This window comes from Mobula birostris, chromosome 24, assembly GCF_030028105.1.
Source record: "Mobula birostris isolate sMobBir1 chromosome 24, sMobBir1.hap1, whole genome shotgun sequence".
NCBI lineage: Eukaryota > Metazoa > Chordata > Chondrichthyes > Myliobatiformes > Myliobatidae > Mobula > Mobula birostris.
Window position 1 is genome coordinate 60,635,229 of NC_092393.1, and position 22,251 is coordinate 60,657,479.

Sequence of the window (22,251 nt, forward strand, 5' to 3'; positions counted from 1 at the left end):
GATGGTACAAACATTGAATTCTCCAGCTTGTGGTAATTCCCCACCCCCCCCCTTTCCATTTTAGTTCTTCTCACCTCCCTCTGGTCCCCTCTGCCTTCCCTTTCTCCCAAGCCCCACTCTCCTCTCCTATCAGGCCCCTTTCTCTCCGGCCCGTCACTTTCCCCACCCACCTGGCTTCACCCCTCACCTTCCGGCTCTCCTCCTTCCCCTCCCCCACCTTTTGATTCTGGGATCTTCCCTTCCAGTCCTGAGGAAGGGCCTCAGCCTGAAACATCAGCTGTTTATTCATTTCCACAGATGCTGCCTGACCTTCTGAGTTCCTCCACACGTGTGAGTTACATACACCACACCAATCGGTGCCAGTGAGAGTTCCTGCAATGCAGAACTATATCACAGTCAGACAAGGCCCTGGGATAGACTTCTATCAGAATGTCAGTCACTGGAAAATATTACCACCTTTAATATCACCAGTGGAGAGTCACTGGAATGCAGTACAGCATTTAACAGAAGTTTGGACGGGGTATGGAAGGCAATGGTCCCGGTGAGTAGATGGTTTAAATGGCTCGGCACGGGCTTGATGGGCCAAAAGGCCTGTTTCTGTGCCGCACTTCTCTGTGACTGAAGTATTAGTCTCAGACAGCGCTACTGAGAAACTTCCCACTGTTTACTGTTGGGCATTGGATACATTAATATTTATTTATTTAGCGACACAGGCTCTTCTGGTCTCGCCGCCCCAGCAACTCCCGACAACCCCATTTTAACCCTCACCCGATCACGGGACAATTTACAATGGCCAGTCCGTCCTTGGACTGTGGGAGGAAAGCGGAGGATCTGGGGAAAACAGGGTCTCGTTACGGAACGGTGCCGGAGATGAACTCGGGACCCCGGAATGCCCTGGACGGCAACAGCGTGGCGCTAATCACCAGACCACCCCGGCGCCCAGCAGGCGTGCTATGTTGCCGGACTAGCGGTTGTATTAACAAAGAATCCGGAGTTGCTGAATATATTACAGGCAATTACTGAAATATATTCGTATCGGTGCTTGTCAGTCTTACATTTACTGTTTGAAGGAATCTCGGTAACTAACTCATGCCCCTCGTTGAGAAGTTACTGGATTGCATTTTGATATTAGTATCAGGCCGGAATACATTCGCGTTAATATGAGGTGGTGGTTGTCACTGGACACATTACTGTGTCAATCGCAGTGAGAGAGGTTGCTGAATACATTTATCCGTGTTGCTGGAACACACAGCGTTTTGGCATCCGGCGACACCGACCGAACCGGGTAGCCGCACTTGCTACTCAGATGTTTTCCGTCTGAAGATCTGCTAATGGGGCCTTAGCTGAATTGTTACCGTCAGGTGGAGTGTTACACTGGTGTGCACAGCAGGCTGAGAGGGGTATTTACCAGCCAGTACTTTCACACTGATACTCGGAGAGACCAGACAGCTCTGTCCGTCAGTGGGGCATATGTATCTGTCAATGAGGGGCGGCACAAACAAGGACGGGCCGAATGTCCGATGCTAGGCAGTCAGTACTTGATCTGGGGAAGTCACTCTGTGAGATCAGACCAGGCTGCCGCCGGGTTTTCTGGGCGTGTGCGGTGCTTTCTTCGCCGGCCCAGGTCCGGGGATATCGGCTCGTGGGAGACGGGCCCACCCCGCTCGGCGGCCCAGCTGAAGCTGCCTCGCATCCTGCCCAGTTGACGGGGGAAACTGCCTGCCGGCCCGGCTGAACACTGCGCTCATTCCCCCCACCCGACCCCATCCCCGCCCTTATGTCCCTGTGATCCCAAGAAAGCAACTTGCATTCTGTCCAGTCAGCGGACACCTCACCCCCGCCCGCCCGCCGCCGCACTCAGGGGCACCCGAAGTCGGGACAAACCAGGCCGGATTTTCACGGCCCTTCCAGATGTGGCGCCCCTCCCAAATGTGGTAGCCTTTCCAGATGTTCAGCCCGCCTAGCTGAGGAGTCCCTGGAAGGTGGAAGCCCCTCCGCCGTTCAAAGCCAGCCCCCGGGCCACCGCAAACTCCGCCTCCCGGGACAATCCCCGCCCGCCGCAGCCGACAGAGCGTGCGGATTACAAGCCATTTAAAGCGCCGATTGCGGGGGATTTGCGGCTAAATTTCGGAGCGTTAAGAACCTCGTTCCACCATCTGACTGACTGAAGCGGAGCAAATCGCGGACAACCGCTGATACAGAGGTCCCGTTACCATCTGGAATTGTTTCCCAGGACTTTAAATTATATTTTAAACTATTCAAACGCGCGTTAGTCGGAAAGTGAACGAGGTTTCGTCAGAAATTAATGAATAAACTTATCGGGGTCGATGCTTTATGATGCTACTGGATGTAGATTTGAACCGTGAGCTTTTCTCACACCCCAGGTGTCTCACACACAGCGCCTCTGTGGTCGCGCACACCTTCCGCCCACAGACACACACACACGCCTCTTGTTTAGACGAACACACACTGTTTGTACACAACACACACGCCACTTGTACACAAGCATACACACCGGCTGTGTGCGTGTGTGCCCACACACACACATCGCAGACACATGCGCGCACACACACACACAGGTTCGGTACACATTAGCCGCTTGTATATACGAACACACTGCACACCGTACCCACCGCTTGTATAATAAACTCACCGCCCCGTTACAAACACACACGGCGTACTTCTGCACCAAACACCACAGCTTGTTTACACACGCACATACATACACCGGTTGAGTAGCCGCGCACACGGCTCGTGTATATATACCGACCGTCCGATTACAAACACATACAGCGCACTTATGCACACTCAGCGTCACAAGTAGATGCACTTGCCCCATTCACTCGGACTCGGACACACACACACACACACACACACACAGTGCAGTACAACAGCGCCAGGACTCTCCCCTCCCTGAGCCCGAGCCGTTCTGAGAGCGATGCGGTTCCTGCAACACGGTCACCCTCACCGGGGGGGGGCAGAGACTGAGAAGGGGGTGGGGTGGGGTGGGGTGGGGGAGAAAGCGGGTCCCTCCCTCCCTCCCTCCGCTCTGACCCGGGCGCTGAGCGGGAGACCCCTCTCTCCCTGCGCACGCTGACAATTCCACCTTTAGCCCCTTGCCCAGATCCAGTCCCCACGGGGAGGACCTTACTCTCCCCCCACCCCCCGCGACCCGGTCCAGAGCTCAGCTCCCCCCCCCCCCGAAACAATCTGCATCACCTCTGGGCAACTTTGCGCAGTCTGGCGAGGTCGGGGGGCCCGCGAGTTCCTACCTGAGACCGAGAGAAACAGATTGGCGTGAAGCATAAGGAGTAATTCCCAAACGATCTCCATGCTCGGCAGGCTGCTCGGTGCTGGGATACGGTCCTGTCTCCGAGAGAGAGAGAGCGGGAGGGAGGGAGGGGTTCTCAGTTTAATCCGAGGACATGCCGGGGCGCCGGTTGCCGGGAGAAGCGCTCACTGCTTCAGTCGGAAGCCGGAACCAGCAGCCACACTGGGCGACATCTCAGCGGCGCCGCGGGCACCGGAGCCGCCCTCTGCTCGGGGCACCGACCGACACACCCCGGCGCCGCTCAACATCTGCCCCACAAACTTCTGCCGGCGCCCGGGAGCAGCGCGCCGCACCTTCCCCCCCAGTCCGCTGGCAGAGCGCCGGCTGGCGTCGCCCCGTCCGCCCGTCCACCCGGTCCGCCCCGCCGCCGCCCGGCTGCACGCCACTCCTGCAAAGGGAGGGGGGAGGAGGAGAGAAGGGGAGGGGAGGGGGAAGGCGGAGGAGGGGAGGGAGGGCGAGGTATGAGAGGAGGGGGGAGGGCGAGGGGGTAACAGGGGACGAGGGCTGGAAGAGGGAGGAGAGGTAGGGTAGGACGGGAGGGAGGGTAGGCAGGGATGAGTTAGGAGGAGAGGGAGGAGGGGTTGGGGAGGGTGGGGAAGGAAGGGGTGTAGGAGGGTGGAGAGGGGGAGAAAGGTCAGGTCATCTGCTGCTGGTGACCCCACACCCGTGTGCTTCCCCACAGGACCCACACATCCTCCCTGTGGAAGGGAGCATGGCCTGGGTGGCCGAGTCCCTGATCGTGGCTGCCTTTCTGTGACAACACTCTGTGCAGATGTGCTCAATGGTGGGGAGGGCAGACCCTGTGATGGACCGGGCCGTATTCACTACTTTTTCTGTTCAAGGGCATTGGTGTTTCCGTCCCAGGCTGTAATGCAGCCGGTCAATACACTTGCCACCACAGTCAGGCCTAGTCTGTTGCCCTCACTCCACACCCCCCTCTCACTCCACACCCCCTCACTCCACCCCTCCCCTCACTCCACCCCCCTCACTCCACACACCCCCCTCACTCCACCCCCCTCACTCCACACACCTCTCACTCCACACACCCCTCACTCCACCCCCCCTCACCACACACCCCTCACTCCACCCCCCTCACCCCACACCCCCTCACTCCACCCCTCCCCTCACTCCACCCCCCTCACCACACACCCCTCACTCCACCCCTCCTCACTCCACACACCCCTCACTCCACACACCCCTCACTCCACCCCTCCTCACTCCACACACCCCTCACTCCACACAACTCTCACTCCACCCCCTCACCCCACACCCCCTCACTCCACCCCTCCCCTCACTCCACCCCCCCTCACCACACACCCCTCACTCCACCCCTCCTCACTCCACCCCCCCCTCACTCCACACACCCCTCACTCCACACACCCCTCACTCCACCCCTCCTCACTCCACACACCCCTCACTCCACACACCCCTCACTCCACACACCTCTCACTCCACACCCCCCCTCACTCCACCCCCCCTCACTCCACACACCTCTCACTCCACACACCCCTCACTCCACACACCCCTCACTCCACCCCCCCTCACTCCACCCCCCTCACTCCACACACCCCTCACTCCACACACCTCTCACTCCACACACCCCTCACTCCACACACCCCTCACTCCACACACCTCTCACTCCACACCCCCCTCACTCCACCCCCCCTCACTCCACACACCTCTCACTCCACACACCCCTCACTCCACACACCCCTCACTCCACCCCTCCTCACTCCACACACCTCTCACTCCACACACCTCTCACTCCACACCCCCCTCACTCCACACACCTCTCACTCCACACACCCCTCACTCCACACACCCCTCACTCCACCCCCCCTCACTCCACACACCCCTCACTCCACACACCTCTCACTCCACACCCCCCTCACTCCACACACCCCTCACTCCACACACCCATCACTCCACCCCTCCCCTCACTCCACACCCCCTCACTCCACACCCCCTCACCACACACCCCTCACTCCACCCCCCCTCACTCCACACCCCCTCACTCCACCCCCCCCTCACTCCACCCCCCTCACTCCACACACCCCCTCACTCCACCCCTCCTCACTCCATACACCTCTCACTCCACCCCCCCTCACTCCACACACCCCTCACTCCACCCCTCCCCTCACTCCAGCCCCCCTCACTCCACCCCTCCCCTCACTCCAGCCCCCCTCACTCCACACACCCCTCACTCCACACCCCCTCACTCCACACCCCCTCACCACACACCCCTCACTCCACCCTCCCCTCACTCCACACCCCCTCACTCCACCCCCTCACTCCACACATCCCCTCTCACTCCACACACGTCCTCTCACTCCACGCACGTCCTCTCACTCCACACCCCCCTCACTCCACACACCCCTCACTTCACACACCCTCACTCCACACCACCCCCTCACTCCACACCACCCCCTCACTCCACACCCCCCCTCACTCCACACACCCTCACTCCACACCCCCTCACTCCATACCCCCCTCACTCCACACCCCCTCACTCCACATCCCCCTCACTCCACACACCTCCTCTCACTCCACATCCCCCTCACTCCACACACCCTCTTCTCACTCCACACACCTCCTCTCACTCCACACCCCTCACTCCACATCCCCCTCACTCCACACACCCTCTTCTCACTCCACACACCTCCTCTCACTCCACACCCCCCTCACTCCACCCCCCTCACTCCACACACCTCTCACTCCACACACCCCTCACTCCACACACCCCTCACTCCACACCACCCCCTCACTCCACACCACCCCCTCACTCCACACCCCCCCTCACTCCACACACCCTCACTCCACACCCCCTCACTCCATACCCCCCTCACTCCACACCCCCTCACTCCACATCCCCCTCACTCCACACACCTCCTCTCACTCCACATCCCCCTCACTCCACACACCCTCTTCTCACTCCACACACCTCCTCTCACTCCACACCCCCCTCAATCCACCCCCCTCACTCCACATCCCCCTCACTCCACACACCCTCTTCTCACTCCACACACCTCCTCTCACTCCACACCCCCCTCACTCCACCCCCCTCACTCCACACACCCCTCACTCCACACACCCCTCACTCCACACACCCCTCACTCCACCCCCCCTCATTCCACACACCCCTGACTCCACACACCCCTCACTCCACCCCTCCCCTCACTCCACACCCCCTCACTCCACACCCCCTCACCACACACCCCTCACTCCACCCCCCCTCACTCCACACCCCCTCACTCCACCCCTCCCCTCACTCCACCCCCCTCACTCCACACACCCCCTCACTCCACCCCTCCTCACTCCACACACCTCTCACTCCACACACCCCTCACTCCACCCCTCCCCTCACTCCAGCCCCCCTCACTCCACCCCTCCCCTCACTCCAGCCCCCCTCACTCCACACACCCCTCACTCCACACCCCCTCACTCCACACCCCCTCACCACACACCCCTCACTCCACCCCCCCCCTCACTCCACACCCCCTCACTCCACCCCCTCACTCCACACATCCCCTCTCACTCCACACACGTCCTCTCACTCCACGCACGTCCTCTCACTCCACACCCCCCTCACTCCACACACCCCTCACTCCACACACCCTCACTCCACACCACCCCCTCACTCCACACCACCCCCTCACTCCACACCCCCCCTCACTCCACACACCCTCACTCCACACCCCCTCACTCCATACCCCCCTCACTCCACACCCCCTCACTCCACATCCCCCTCACTCCACACCACCCCCTCACTCCACACCACCCCCTCACTCCACACACCCTCACTCCACACACGTCCTCTCACTCCACACACCCCCTCTCACTCCACACCCCCCTCACTCCACACACCCCCTTCACTCCACACACCCCCCTCACTCCACACCCCCTCACTCCACACACCCCCTTCTCACTCCACACACCCCTCACTCCACACCACCCCCTCACTCCACACCCCCTTACTCCACACACTCCCTCTCACTCCACACCCCCCTCACTCCACACCCCCCTCACTCCACACACCCCCTTCACTCCACACACCCCCCTCACTCCACACCCCCTCACTCCACACACCCCCTTCTCACTCCACACACCCCTCACTCCACACCACCCCCTCACTCCACACCACCCCCTCACTCCACCCCTCCCCTCACTCCACCCCCATCTCACTCCACATCCCCCTCACTCCACACAGTCCTCTCACTCCACACACCCCCTCACTCCACACACCCCCTCTCACTCCACACCCCCCTCACTCCACACACCCCCTCACTCCACACACCCTCTCACTCCACACACCCCCTCTCACTCCACACACCCCCTTCTCACGCCACACACCTCCTCTCACTCCATACTCCCCTCTCACTCCACACACCCCCTCACTCCACACACCCCCTCACTGCACACAGCCCCACTCCCACACACACCTATACTCACTCACACACACTGCTGTCACCCACAACTGCTCACAACCAAACACACAATCCGCACACTTGCACAACGCCATGACTTCACACCCCCACCACACACTGAACTCACTGAACTGACGTTAAACTCACACCCTAAGAACAGTAAGTGAGGAATTTGATTACCAATTTTTGGGCCAGCACAACATTGTGGGCCAAAGGGCCTGTGCTGTACTGTTATATGGGCAAAAGGAGAGTCTCACCCCCCACACCAGCCCCACCACTGACCTGGATCACACTGACTCACCTCAGGCCATTTTCCTGAACCATTCTGATCCTCTCCCGTTCATCTCCGTATGGACCAACAAGGATGGAGCCCCCACAGCCCTGAGGTAGAGAACTCCAGTACCACCATCCGGGTGAAGACATGTCTCCTCATCCCCATCCTGAACAGCCTGTCCCTTAGTCTGAGACTCCGGCCTCTAGTCCCAGACTCCATGGTCCCTGGAATCCTCACCACACCCAGCCATTGGAATTCTGTAAATTCCCATCAGATCTCCTCTCATTCTGTCAAACAGAATAATCAGAGACCCCACCCGCTCTCTCCCTTCGGGCAGAAGATATAAGTCTAAAAGCACGTGCCACCAGGCTCAAGCACAGCTTCTGTCCTGCTGTTAGAAGACTATTGAACAGACCCCTAGCATAATAACATGGACTCTTCACCTCCCAATCGACCTCGTTACGACCTCTCAGTTTATGGTCTACCTGCACTGTAACTCCAACATCTATTCTGCACTCGGTTGTTGTTCTCCCCTCTACTACCGTTGTGACAAGCGAGCTGTATCAACAGGGTGCAAAACTTGTTTTTTATTGTCCCACGGAACAGGCGAGAAATGTAAACCAATCACTCAGAAAATAGTTTACTCCATCTTGAAATGTACGGTGTTGTGTATTTAATACTTAAGTTATATTTGAAAAATCGTAAGACATAGGAATAGAATGAGGCCATTCAGCCCATCAAGTCTTCTCCTCCATTCCATTATGGCTGATCCTGGATCCCACTCAACCCCATACACCTGCCTTCTCACCATAACCTTTGATGCCCTGACCAATCAGGAAACTATCAATTTTTGCTCTGAATTCACCCATGGACTTGGCCTCCACCACTGTCTGTGGCAGAGTATTCCACAGATTCACCACACTTTGGCTAACAAAATTCCTCCATACCTCTGTTCTAAAGGGTTGTCCTTCAATTCTGAGGCTGTGCCCTCTAGTTCTGGATACCCCCCAGCAGAGGAAACATCCTCTCCACATCCTTATCTAGTCCTTTCAACATTTGGTAGGTTTCAATGAGATGTCCCCGCATTCTTCTAAATTCCAGTGAGTACAGGCCCAAAGCTGCCAAACACTCCTCATATGTTAACCCTTCATTCCTGAAATCATGCTCATGAACCTCCTCTGGACTCTCTCCAATGACAACACATCCTTTCCAAGGTAATCTTGTATATATACTGGTTGATTATGCATTTATGTTTGTTTAAATAATTCATTACGAATAAACTTAAGGTTAGACCCGAACTTCCATGTCTTACTTTGAATAACTTTAATATTTTGAAGTTACAAAACATTACATTGGTGACAAAGTTTTAAAAATAATGAACCTGAGACGGCTACTGATCTGTTGAAGTACAGCAAGACATTCGAACAAAAAAAACCACAGCGAGGAACATTGTGTTTAAAAGAAAGCAGATTAGCACATATTCTTTGGAAGGAAAGACATGATTGATTTTTTTTTGAAAAAGGCAGTAAATGGAGAAATTCACAGGTTCATAAAGAGTGAATACCAGGTGATAATAATCATAAATAAAGTAGAAATGGCTGGCTACAATAGAAAAATTGACACATTTGATTAGACAAAAGATAACTGGAATATGTATACTGAGCTAATTCAACAATATTTTGAAGCAAATGTATCGGTCAATGAGAAACAAGTACTAATTTTGCTGAGTTCATTGGGTTTAAAGGCATACTGATAGCTCAATGTTTAACTGCTCCAACCAAGCCATCAGAAATATGCTTTTCTGATATCGTTAAAGTAATGCAGGAACATTTAGAACCAACACCATTGTTGATTACAGAATGCTGTTAGTGGAATCAAAAAGAAGAGGAGTCCATTTTAGTGTAATGGCTTAATTGAAGAGATTATCTGAGCATTGTCAGTTCAGTGATGGGCTTAATAATACACCAAGGAATCATTAAGTTTGTAGAATCGTAAAATAAAATGTTCAAGAATGGCTCCTAACTGAAGCACAACTTACATTTAAAAGAGCAGTTGAAATTGCTGTATCAATGGAAACAGTACACAGCAATGCAATTGAGTTGCAGTCAGGAATGGAAGGGAGCATGAAAAAAAATTGCAGCGTCTAAACAGAAACCTGCCTGGCCAAACAAATTATATTACTGTTCTGGCAGGGGCTCACAGACACCAGACCAATGCAGGTTTAAAGGTGAAACTTGCAAAAAATGCAACAAAGGCAAACAAAAATAAATGGACTGCTCAGGGAATTGGAAAAGCTAAAAGGTCAAGTTGCAGTTTCAAAAAGAGCACTAATCTGCATGCTGTTGATGAAAAATCTGATAATGATACAGGGCTGAGCTGCCTGAAGAGTTACAATTTGAAAACTAATAAGAGTCAAACAATATGACTTGCATCAGAAAGGAACGGCAAATTAATTAAAATGGAATTGGACACTGGTTTAGCTGTTTCAGTCATTCCACAAAATGAGTTTGATAGGCATTTCAAAGATACTAAACTGAAGCCTGCAGATATCCAACTAAGAACTTGTACTGGAGAAAGGATAACTCCTGTGGGAAAGATATCCGTAAAAGTGAAATACAACAACCAACAAGCCACATTGAGCTTGTATGTGGTAAAAACAGGAGGGCCAGCATTGTGGGAATGTGATTGGCTGAGGCAATCACAACTAGATTAGAGATCCATCCATAATTTGCATGACACACTCCCTGCAATGAAGCCCTATGAAAGTGAATGAAGAAAGATACTGGATGATACCACAGCTGTGCTCAAGGGTGGCATTGGAAAACACTAGCATATCAAGGGTAAAGTAGAGTTAAATGAAAATACCGCACCCAAGTTTTGCAAAGCCCGTTCAGTTCTTTATAACACCCGTGATAAAGTAGCCAGTGAGCTAGATCACATGGAGGCTGAAGGATTTTTTTCCAAGGTTGAGTGGAGCCCATAGACAATGTCAATGGTCCCAGTAGCCAAGAGGAATGGGTCTGTCGGGATCTGTACTGGCTTTAAAGTCACCATCAACCCAGTACTGAAAGAAGATCAATACCCTCTGCCCAGGATAGAGGATGTGTTCGCTAATCTTTCTGAAGGGAGACACTTCAGTAAAGTGGCCCACCTACAGATGGAGGTGGACAAATAGTCCAAAGTGTTTCTCACCATACACACTCACGAAAGGCTTTATCACTATAATGGGCCTGTTTTTGGAGTGGCATCTGCACCTGTACTCTGGCAAAAAGGCATGGACCAGGTGTTGCAAGACTGACCAGCCACGCGGTGTTACCTGGATGACATCGTTACTACCGGGCAGGATGGCAAGAACATCTCCGACACCTCAAGACAGTGCTAAAACGATTAGCAGATTATAGGCCCAGAGCATGACCCAACAAGTGTGAATTTTTTAAACCAAGCATCACTTACTGTGGTCACACCATTGACACACAAGCATTTCACAAATGTGCTGAGAAAATTCAAGCAGCGGTGGATGCCCCAGGGCCAAAGGACGTGTCACAGTTGTGGTCCTTTTGAGGATTTGTCAATGACTATAACAGGTTCCTGCCAAAGTTGGCCACTGTGCTCCACCCCTTGAAATCATTACCACAGATCGGGTGGAAATAGTCATAGTCATACTTTATTGATCCCGGGGGAAATTGGTTAAATGGCAGTGGACAAAGCAGTGTGAGATGGCTTTCCAGAAGGTAAAGGAAATGGTGATGTCAGACACTGTAGTCACAGGTTATGATTCACATCGTTTGGTGAAGCTTGCCTGTGACTCCTCGCCTCCTGGTGTATCGCAGGTGCAGTCATGTCACATGTTATGAGTGATGGAATTGAACGCCCAATAGCCTTTGCATCACATTCCCTTGCTGCTGTAGAGAAAAATTATGCACAGATTGACAGAGAGACCTTGAGTCTGGTTTGGGGTGTAAAACCTTTCAACCAGTAGTTGTTATGAGAGAAAGTCTGCCCTGATTACCAAACATCAACCACTGGTGTCCACTTTCAATCCACAGAAGGCTACTCCACTAGCAGCAGCAGCACAAATACAGAGATGAACTCTGTTTCACCGAGGACACAATTACAAGATCGAGTTCAAGAGGAAATACTGATGGATTGTCCTGTTTACCTTTGGGAAAGAAAATACCAGAAATATTTACAGAAAAAAAGACTGTCCTCCTGTTGCAAATGGAAACTCTCCCTATCATGGCAGAGATGGTCCAAAGGGAAACCAGAAAGACTCTACACTATCTCCGGTCTGCATGGGATCTAAAATGGCTGCAATGTGCAGCTGAAATTCTAGTTCCCCCATTTTTACCAGCGCCGGGATGAACTTGCCCTGGACAGAGGATGCCTTATGTGGGGATTGAGAGTTGTTGTACCATCCACAAATATTGAGGGAGCTACATGCCAGTCATCTAGGCATGGTTAGAATGAAAACATTGGCTCAAGCTTTGTCTGGTGGCCTGGGATAGGATCAGCCGATCGGGCAGCTTGTCATGCACCGTATGGGACCCCAACAGTCGCAGAAGGTGGCAAGAGCAGCGCCTGTCCATCCCTGGGAATGGCCTGCATCTCCCTGGCAGAGGATTCACATGAATTTTGTTGGACCATTCGTAGGCACAAATTTCCTGGTAGTAGTGAATGCAGCTACAAAGTGGCCAGAGGTGTCCCAGTAGCCTGCACTGCAGCCTCACACTTTGGTGATGCGTTGAGTAGCCTCTTCGCAAGGACTGGTGTCCAGAATAATTAGTCAGTGTTCATGGACCACAGTTTGTAGTGGAAGAGTTTAGTCATTACTATGCTTATGAAGACACGTAGTCCCCTTTTATTGTCATTTAGTAACGCATGCATTAAGAAATGATACATTATTTCCTCCGGTGTGATATCACAAAACACAGGACAAACCAAGACTGAAAAAACTGACAAAACCACATAATTATAACATATAGTTACAACAGTGCAACAATACCATAACTTGATGAAGAAAGTCCGTGAGCACAGTAAAGTTCAAAGTTCCTCAAATGTCCCACATCTCACGCAGACGGGAGAAGGAAGAAAAACTCTCCCTGCCATGCCGACCACAATCCAACTCTGAGTCATCCGAAAAACTTCGAGCTCTGGTCAGCTCTCCGACACCGAGTACCGAGCGCCATCTCTGTCCGTGCGATTCGACCTCTTTCTCGGTCGCCAAAAGCAGGCAAGGCCGGGGATTTTGAGGCCTTCCCTCTGAAAGATTCCCGACCACACAGTAACGACAGCAGCGAACGGGTGTTTCAGAAATTTCTCCAGATGTTCCTCTGTGCTTTCACGTCCATTCTCCATCAAATCAGAATTGTCCATGGCTCCTATTTAACAGATACAATATCATTTTTCACCGAAGGGCTGCGCACGCACAGGCGTGCCGCCATCTTCTCCTCCCACCTAAAAATGAATGGAACAAGACATATTACATCTGCATTGCACCACCCAGTTACAAATGGCTGGTGGAAAGGTTTGTACCGAGTGTAAAGTTTGCACTGTGAGAACGTACCATGCTGCACTGAACCAGATGCTGAGCGGTTTCCTCCTCGTGTATTGTCGTGTATGAGCTTATTGACTGTGGAGTGGGCTCGACCGACTCCAGCTCCCGGTTTATTTATCTATTCAGCGACATGGCACGAAACAGGCCCCTCTGTGAGCCGAGCCACCCCAGCAACCCACCGATTTAACCCCCGCCTTCTCACAGGGCACTTCACAATGACCAGTTAACCTGCCAACGTCTTTGGACGGTGCGAAGGAACCAGCGCACGCTGCAGGGTTCCCACGTGCTCACAAACTTGCTTAAAGAGGACGCCGGAACTGAACCCACAACTTCGATGTCTCGAGCTGTACTGGCGTCGTCCAGACCACTACGCTCTAGGAGGTTCCGAGGCACAAGAATGTGCAGAGAATGGAGGGGTATGGACATTGTGCAGGCAGAAGGGATTAGTTTAGTTAGTCCTTTGATCATTAGTTAATTTAGTTTGGCACAACATCACGGGACTGAAGGGCCTGTCCATGTGGTGTAGTGTAATTCTGTTGGCCTGAAGGAATTAAAAATCTGCAGCACGGTTTGCTGGAACACGCCAAGAGCAGTGGACTAGCCAACAAAGTAAATGTCTTTGTTTTGACCAGGTGCTGGAAAAAGAAGTGGCGTCCAGTCTTGTGCCACCACTTTGTGAATTAGTTTCCTGAAGTGATGAGACAGAAGAGATTCTGCAGATGCAGCAAAACTCCAGTCCTGTTGAAGGGGCCTCAGCCTTTAACATCGACCGTTTATTTCTCTCCAGGATTTTAGAACATAGAACATGGAACCTTTTAACCCATTCCAAGATCAGTCTAACCTTTCCCTTCCACATAGCCCTCCATTTTCTATCATCCACGTGTCTAAGAGTCACTTAAGTATCCCTGATGAATCTGCCTCTACCACAACCCCTGGGCAGGGAGTGTTCCACACACCCTCCACTCCATGTGTAAAATCCTACTTACTCCAATCACCTTAAAATTATGCCTCCTGGCATTAGCCACTTCCACCTTGTGGGAAAAAGGTATGACTGTCCACTTGATCCATGCCTCTTGTACACCCTGTCTGCTGTTTCCTGAACGAACTCCCGCGGATTTGAAGTAATCAAATGTGGACATAATGAAGGTCTGACCGATGAGCTGCTAAGTCAAATAAGATTGAAGATTCCGGTTTATTTATCATGTGAACGTCGAAACATATGGGGTTGCGTTAACAACCAACACAGCCTAAAGATTCCGATGCCAACATGGCATGTGGACAATGTTCTGCAGAACAGCACAAAACACAACATCAAATACTCAGCCCTCGAGCGCCACGACAGGCAGATTACTATCACTCCTTCCTCTGCTTGCAGACTCACTCAACTTTATTCTTCACGTTTCTGTGAAATGTACAGCGAAATGCATCACTTGCCTCAACAAACAACACACCCGAGGGTGTGCTGGGGGCGGCCTGCAAGGGTCAAAGAGTCACAGAGAAGCACAGCGCAGAAACAGGCCATTCAGCCCATCTAGCCCATGCTGAAACTGCCTACCGACCTGCATTGGGACCATACCTCTGCCATCCATGTAGCGATCCAAACGTTGAAATCAAGCTCGCATGCACCACTTGTGCTGGCAGCTCGTTCCACACTCTCAACACCCTCTGAGTGAAGAAGTTTCCCCCTCATGTTCCCCTCAAACTTTTCACCTTTTCCCCTTCACACATGACCTCTAGTTGCAGTCCCACCCAACCTCAGTGGAAAAAACCCTGCTTGCATTTACCCTATCTATACCCCCATAATTTTGTATTCCTCTATCAAATCTCCTCTCAATCTTTTACATTCTAAAGAATAAAGTCTTAACCTATTTAACCTTTCCTTATAACTCAGGTCCTCCAGACCTGGCAACATGCTTGTAAATTTTCTCTGTACTCTCTCAACCTTGTTTACATCTTTCCTATCGGTAGGTGACCAAAACTGCACATGGTACTCCAAGTTAGGCCTCCCCAACTTCAACATAACATCCCATCTGAATGCTAGGCCACGAACTCCAGACTGGCTGATGGTGGGCCCTGAACTCAAGGCCTCAACCTCTGGACTCGTTGAAGACAGAATCCAAACACTAGGCCTTGGTCTCTGGTGCCACTGATTCACGGACCCTGGGGCCATCGGACCACTTTCCACCTGCCCGCACGGAACTCCCAACTCCAGACCCTACCAACGACTGGCTGACTGACCCACCAGCTGTCACGATTTTGTGAAGCTTCGTATAGACAATTCCCGGGCCGTAGTCCACAGACAGGCTCGGTGGATACAAGTTCAGAAATGAATGTTCTTTTCTATAATGAAAGATTGCCAGCATCAATTTGCATAACACTAATTAGGTCTGACAATCTTAACAGCATTCTCTGAGAAAGGAAGGGACTGTAGAAAGTATTTAATGAGTGGCTAGTGTGATGTTTATTGATAAAATGCAAATTAATTGAAAACTGTGATTCAGTGACAGGGCAGTCACCCTGTGATCCCCAGTGGGACTCTTCATCTGGATAAAGAATTTCCTCATTCCTGTCAGTCTAGCAAGGACCTTACCGGTGAGATGTGATGCAGATTGGGAGACGGCTTTGCTCTGTCTGCCACAGAAGGCAGGGTCTCCTGGTAACCACCCATTTCAGTTCAGGATCGGAATCAGAATCAGGTTTATTATCACCGGCATGTTAACTTAGCAGCAGCAGATCAATGTACTACATGATATAGAAGAAGAAGAATCAATCAATCAATTACAGTATTATGTATATTGAATAGATTAAAAATTGTACAAAAACAGAAATAATATATTAAAAAAGTGAGATAGTGTTCACGGCTTCAATGTCCATTTAGGAATCGGATGGCAGAGGGGAAGAAGCTGTTCCTGAATCACTGAGTGTGTGCCTTCAGACTTCTGTACCTCCTACCTGATGGTAACAGTGAGAAAAGGACATGCCCTGGGAGCTGGAGGTCCTTAATAATGGACACTGCCTTTCTGAGATACCACTCCTTGAAGAAGTCCTGGGTACTTTGTAGGCTAGTACCCAAGATGGAGCTGACTAGATTTACAACCTTCTGCAGCTTCTTTTGGTCCTGTGCAGTAGCCCCTCCATACCAGACAGTGATACAGCCTGTCAGAATGCTTTCCACAGTACAACTATAGAAGTTTTTGAGTGTATTTGTTGACATACCAAATCTCTTCAAATTCCTAATGAAGTATAGTCGCTGTCTTGCCTTCTTTATAACTACATCGATATATTGGGACCAAGTTAGGTCCTCAGAGATTTTGACACCCAGGAACTTGAAACTGCTCACTCTCTCCACTTCTGATCCTTCTATGAGGATTGGTATGTGTTCCTTCTTACCCTTCCTGAAGTCCACAATCAACTCTTTTGTCTTACTGATGCCAGAGACTGGACAGGGACCCAGAACCTGGGTCTTGACTCGGGCTCGGACCCCAGATCTAGGTGTGGATGAGACGTGACTACAGGACTGGACGTGGAACTCCTGCACTGGATGAGGCACATGGACAGGACAAGAACACAAAGCCTTGGCTTGGGCTGGACAAGGTACTTGGACTAGAGACTGCTGGACTGGATGAGGGAACTTCCAGCACCGGGCTGTGCAAGGTACTCCTGGGCAGGACTTGGCTCTTGGACTGGACTAGGCTAGGCTTGGCTCGGTTAGGCCCTTGAGTATGGAGCCGGGACTCCTTCTTGGAGTGCAGGGCTGGGACCATTTCTAGGATGCAGGGCTGGGTTGACTGCCCAGGATACCTGCCGAGGGAACTGTCGGGGATTTGGATGGGGATGATCCAGCACAGGACGAGAACACAAAGCCTTGACAGGACTGGAACACTGCACCTGGAACTTGGAACACAGGAACACAGAACACCGGCCAGGACCCCTCCTTGGGTACAGGACTCAGAGAGCCAGGACCCCTCGTTGGGAATGGGACATAGGGCCGGGACTCTTCTAGACACGTAACACTAAACACGAGGACACAAAGAGACAGCTCCAAAGTCAACAATGGATTGTTCCTTATCTTGATGCGACAAGGTTCCAGTCTCTCTCCAGCGGGTTAACTTGACAGGGAATTCTGACGAAGAGGCAGACGAAGGTAGCAGGCGAAGATTCAGAAGGAAGGGGAAGGGAACAGTCCAGCAGGGAATTCTTGGTTTGACAGGTATTTATGTGCCAGCCCAAAATGAGAATCAGGTGCCTCAGTTAAGGCACCCAATGGAACAAGGGAAAAGAGGAAAACCCGGAATAAGGAATAGACGGACTTGACCGTGAACCGGAATGCGGACTTCACGGACCGGACCATGAAATAGGCTGGGTTTAAACTGGGGGATAGCCGGTGGTGAGGCTCAAAGGGCTGGGAGGGCCTATTTTGCACTGTATCTCAATAAATAACAAACAAACAAACAAGAGTCGTAGAGTCCTTCCGGGTGAGTCAAGGACTAATGATGTCAAAATCACAAGGATATTACAAGTGAATGAACACAGTGATGTCAGGAATGAGAGGCTTTGGGTTCAAGAACGGACCAGAGCAGGGGATTCCAACTTGGGGTCAATCATCCCCTCCATTAAAGGTTGGGAACCCCTGGACTAGAGAGAGTAAACTCCTTTTAGTGAACACCAACACTCCAAGGGGATCCGACAGGATATCAATTGACATTTCAGGCCGAGACCAACCTGAAAAATTGACTGTTTATTCTCCTCCTCTGATGCCGCCTGACCTGCTGAGTTCCTCCAGCATTTTGTGTGCGATCAGCTTTAATTATTTGTCATGTGTACACCCAAACAAACATGAAACACGTCATTTGTGCTAAAGCGAATCAGCGAGGCTTGTGCTGGGCAGCCCACAAGTGTCGCCAGTGGAGTATGCTCTCAGCTCACTGACGCTTACTCCCTCATTCCAGCCGATCATCCGTTGTTACACACACATTGCTGAAGGAACTCAGCAGGTTAGCAGCATCTACCAAGGGGAATATTAGACAGTTAGTCATCCCAACCTGCCCCCTCCCCCCGGTCCTCTCCCATCTCGATTCAAAAAACTTTATTGTCATTCTAACCGTACATCAGCTCCGCAGGGCAGAATGAGACAGCGTTTCCCAGGAGCAGTGCAATCATAACATAACAAACACAACACTAAATAATAAACATAACAATAAATAGTAAAACACAACATCCACATGTCAGTTAAAGTTATAAGTGTCCAGTGCAAGTTAAAAGTGTCCAAAGCAGAGTCAGGTAGAGCAGCTATTTAGCAGTCTGACTGCCTGTGGGAGGAAGCTGTTTAGTAGCCTTGTGGTTTTAGTTTTGATGCTCCTGTAATGTTTGCCTGATGGCAGAAGAACAAACAGTTCATGGAGAGGGTGTGAGGGGTCTTTAATGATGTACCGTGTCTTCTGGAGGCATCGACTCTGAAAAAGGTCTTGGATGGAAGGTAGGGAGACCCCAATAACCTTCTCTGCTCCCCTAACCACCCTCTGCAAGGCTTTTTTGTCGACAGCACTGCAGCTGGAGTACCAGGTTGTGATGCAAAAGGTCAGCACACTCTCAACCACGCCTCTGTAGAATGTAGTTAAGATGTTAGTGGGGAGTGATGTTTGTTTAAGCTTCCTCAGAAAGTGCAATCTCTGCTGGGCCCATTTCACAATCCCAGTGGTGTTCCTGGACCAGGTGAGATTGTCTGAGATCACTTGATGTGTGTGCGTGTGTGTGTGTGTGTGTGTGTGTGTATGTGTGTGTGTGTGCGTGTGTGTGTGTGTGTGTGTGTGTGTGTGTGTGTGTGTGTTTTTAAAGAGGGCTGAGCAATGGGGCCGTCAGGAGTTGTCTCTCCTACATTGGGGAGCAGGTGGTGGGTGCGGGGTAAGGTGACAATGGCGAGCCAGCCTGTCTCAGTAATGGTGCTTGACATGACCTGAGAGTTTTACTTTTGTAATAATCAGTTATTGGGATGAAAAACAAAATATTATTTTATGCGACTACTTACCGGTGGGCAATGAAACAAAACAATAAATACTTCGTTAATCATGCTTTTTCTGGTAAATGATCACTGCAAACGATAACCTGTAACTTCCCTTTGGACTCGGAGGCAATTCGATGCGGCGGAACTGTGGCGAGGCCAGGCGAGGCAGTGGGCCTGTTGCCGGGAGCGAGGAAGACCCGAGGTTCCGTTGATTTATGCGCCGGCCGGATACGGGCTGAATCAAGCCGGCGGGGTCCGGATCTCAGGGCACACCAAAGTGACAGGACCTGATGTTTGGACGACGATTTAAGCGCAGGGCCAGGTTGAAGAGGTCAGGGGTGTCGGGGCCGGTGGATAGGCCGGTTCGGTTTGCTGCTCCACAATGTTTACTTGGCTGAGCCGAGGCTGTAGCTTCCTGTCTGTGGAAGGACCCTCCTTCACGGACTTGAGTCTGAATACTATTTGCTTGCTTCTATTGTTTGCAGGATTTGTTTTTTTCTGTCTCTCTGCACAATGGGCGTTTCATGGTCTTTTTTAAATGGGTTCTTTTGTTCAGTGGCTACCTGTAGGGAGGCGAATCTCAAGGTTCTATCACGTATCTATAGATTGATAATAAATCTATGCACTGTGCTTTGTACCTTCTGGTCCCTGAGGAGAAGTGTTTTGTTTGGCTGTATACTGCCTGTTGTTGAATGGAAATAAATCTGATATTGAACGTGAATAAACAGGCGACATTTCGGGCCGAGACCCTTCATCAGCATTATTCATCGCTGCTTTTATTTCAGCATCTGCAGTCTCTTGTGTCCCTGTTGTTGTGAATTATGTGTGCTTTGTTCGGAGTTGGATGTGTGCGTGTGCCACGGTTTCCCTGTGACTGGTATCAGAGCACATTATCTTCTCATTTAGCACAAACTCAAGCTGTTAGAGATGTTAAATGCCAATGTATTAGAAAGCACTTCACTCTCTGTTACTCAAACGTTCCCAAACACAAAAGACATTAATTCACTTTGTGTACACTGGTTAATGTGTTCACACTCTATCTCCATCTCCCTGTGTACTTTAATGGGATTTAATGACTGCGTTCAAGTACACCGGGCAGCGAGTTTAAGTGAATGAAAGACAGCAACATCAAAGGTAAAGCTTTGCGAGTTTAGGAGACGACTGTTCGCGCTGAAAATATGGAGAGAAGGCAGGGAATATTCCAGAAACACAAGACACAGGCCCAGCAGGCTCAAATCTGCTCACAACACTCCAAGCGTGGCCTTGCTTTAATATTCAAGTCCTCGCTGCATTTGCCTTCCTCACCACTGACTCAACCTACAAGTTCACCTTTCTGGAATCCTGCCCCAGGACTCTCAGGTCCCTTTGCCCCTGTTTTCTGAATTTGTATCCCGTTTAGACAATAGTCCATGCCTTTAATCCCGTCCTTATCTGCCTATCAGCCACTCCCTCACCCGGACCCACCTACCTCCCATCAGCTCTTGCTCCTAACCACCTCACCCACCTCTTCCCTTCCCTTCCCCTCCCTTCCAGTCCTGATGAAGGGCCTCGGTCCGAAGCGTCAAATCTCCATTTCTCTTCATAAATGCAGTCCTGATGAAGGGTCTTGGCCCGAAACGTCAACTGTACCTCTTCCTATAGATGCTGCCTGGCCTGCTGCGTTCACCAGCATCTTTTATGTGTGTTGCTTGAAATTCCAGCATCTGCAGATGTCCTCGTGCTTGTTCTCCCTTCTCCAGCCCTTTATCCCCTTCACCTATCAGCTTCCCAGCTCTTCACTTCACACCTCCTCCCTCCCAGTTTCACCTACCACCTTGTAAACATAGAAACATAGAAAACCTACAGCACAATACAGGAACTTCAGCCCAAAATGCTCTGCCGAACATGTACTTACTTTAGAAATTACCTAAGGTTACCCATAGCCCTCTATTTTTCTAAGCTCCATTTACCTATCCAGGAGTCTCTTAGAAGACCATATCATATCTGCCTCCACCACTGTCGCCGGCAGCCCATTCCATGCACTCACCACTCTCTGTGTAAAAACCATACCCCGACATCTCCTCTGTACCTGCTTCCAAGCACCTTATAACTGTCCCCTCTTGTGTTAACCATTTCAGCCCTGGGAAAAAGCCTCTGATGATCCCCATGCAATCTAACAGAGCTTGAGCAGTTTTGTAAAGAAGAATAGGGAAAAATTGCGGTGTCCAGATGTACAAAGCTGATACAGACCTATCCACACAGGCTCAAGAGCCGAGAGGTAATGTTGCAGCTGTGTAGGACCCTGGTCAGACCCCACTTGGAGTACTGTGCTCAGTTCTGGTCACCTCACTACAGGAAGGATGTGGAAACTATAGAAAGAGTGAAGAGGAGATTTACAAGGATGTTGCCTGGATTGGGGAGCATGCGTCATGAGAATAGGTTGAGTGAACTCGGCCTTTCCTCTTTGGAGTGACGGAGGATGAGTGGTGACCTGATAGAGGTGTATAAGATGATGAGAGGCATTGATCGTGTGGATAGTCAGAGGCACGCAAACTTCCAAACCATGGTGAGGTTGTGATCTTCTTGGAGGTATGTCACCAAAGACTCCAGGAAATCTCCATAGTTTTACATCCTGATTGGTTGTATCACCATCTGGTATGGAGACACCGATGTACAGGATTGGAAAAA

At 51.1% G+C, this 22,251-nt stretch overlaps 1 protein-coding gene across 1 annotated transcript in view; it reads right to left on the bottom strand.

Annotated features, from left to right (window-relative positions):
- ca10a (carbonic anhydrase Xa) overlaps positions 1–3,712 on the bottom strand; it is a 226,798-nt gene extending 223,086 nt beyond the window's left edge. The window contains exon 1 of the mRNA XM_072241896.1: positions 3,273–3,712. Coding sequence (XP_072097997.1) covers positions 3,273–3,333 — 61 coding nt within the window. The 5' untranslated portion in view covers positions 3,334–3,712. The remainder of the gene's footprint in view (positions 1–3,272) is intronic.
- Positions 3,713–22,251: the final 18,539 nt, after the last annotated feature.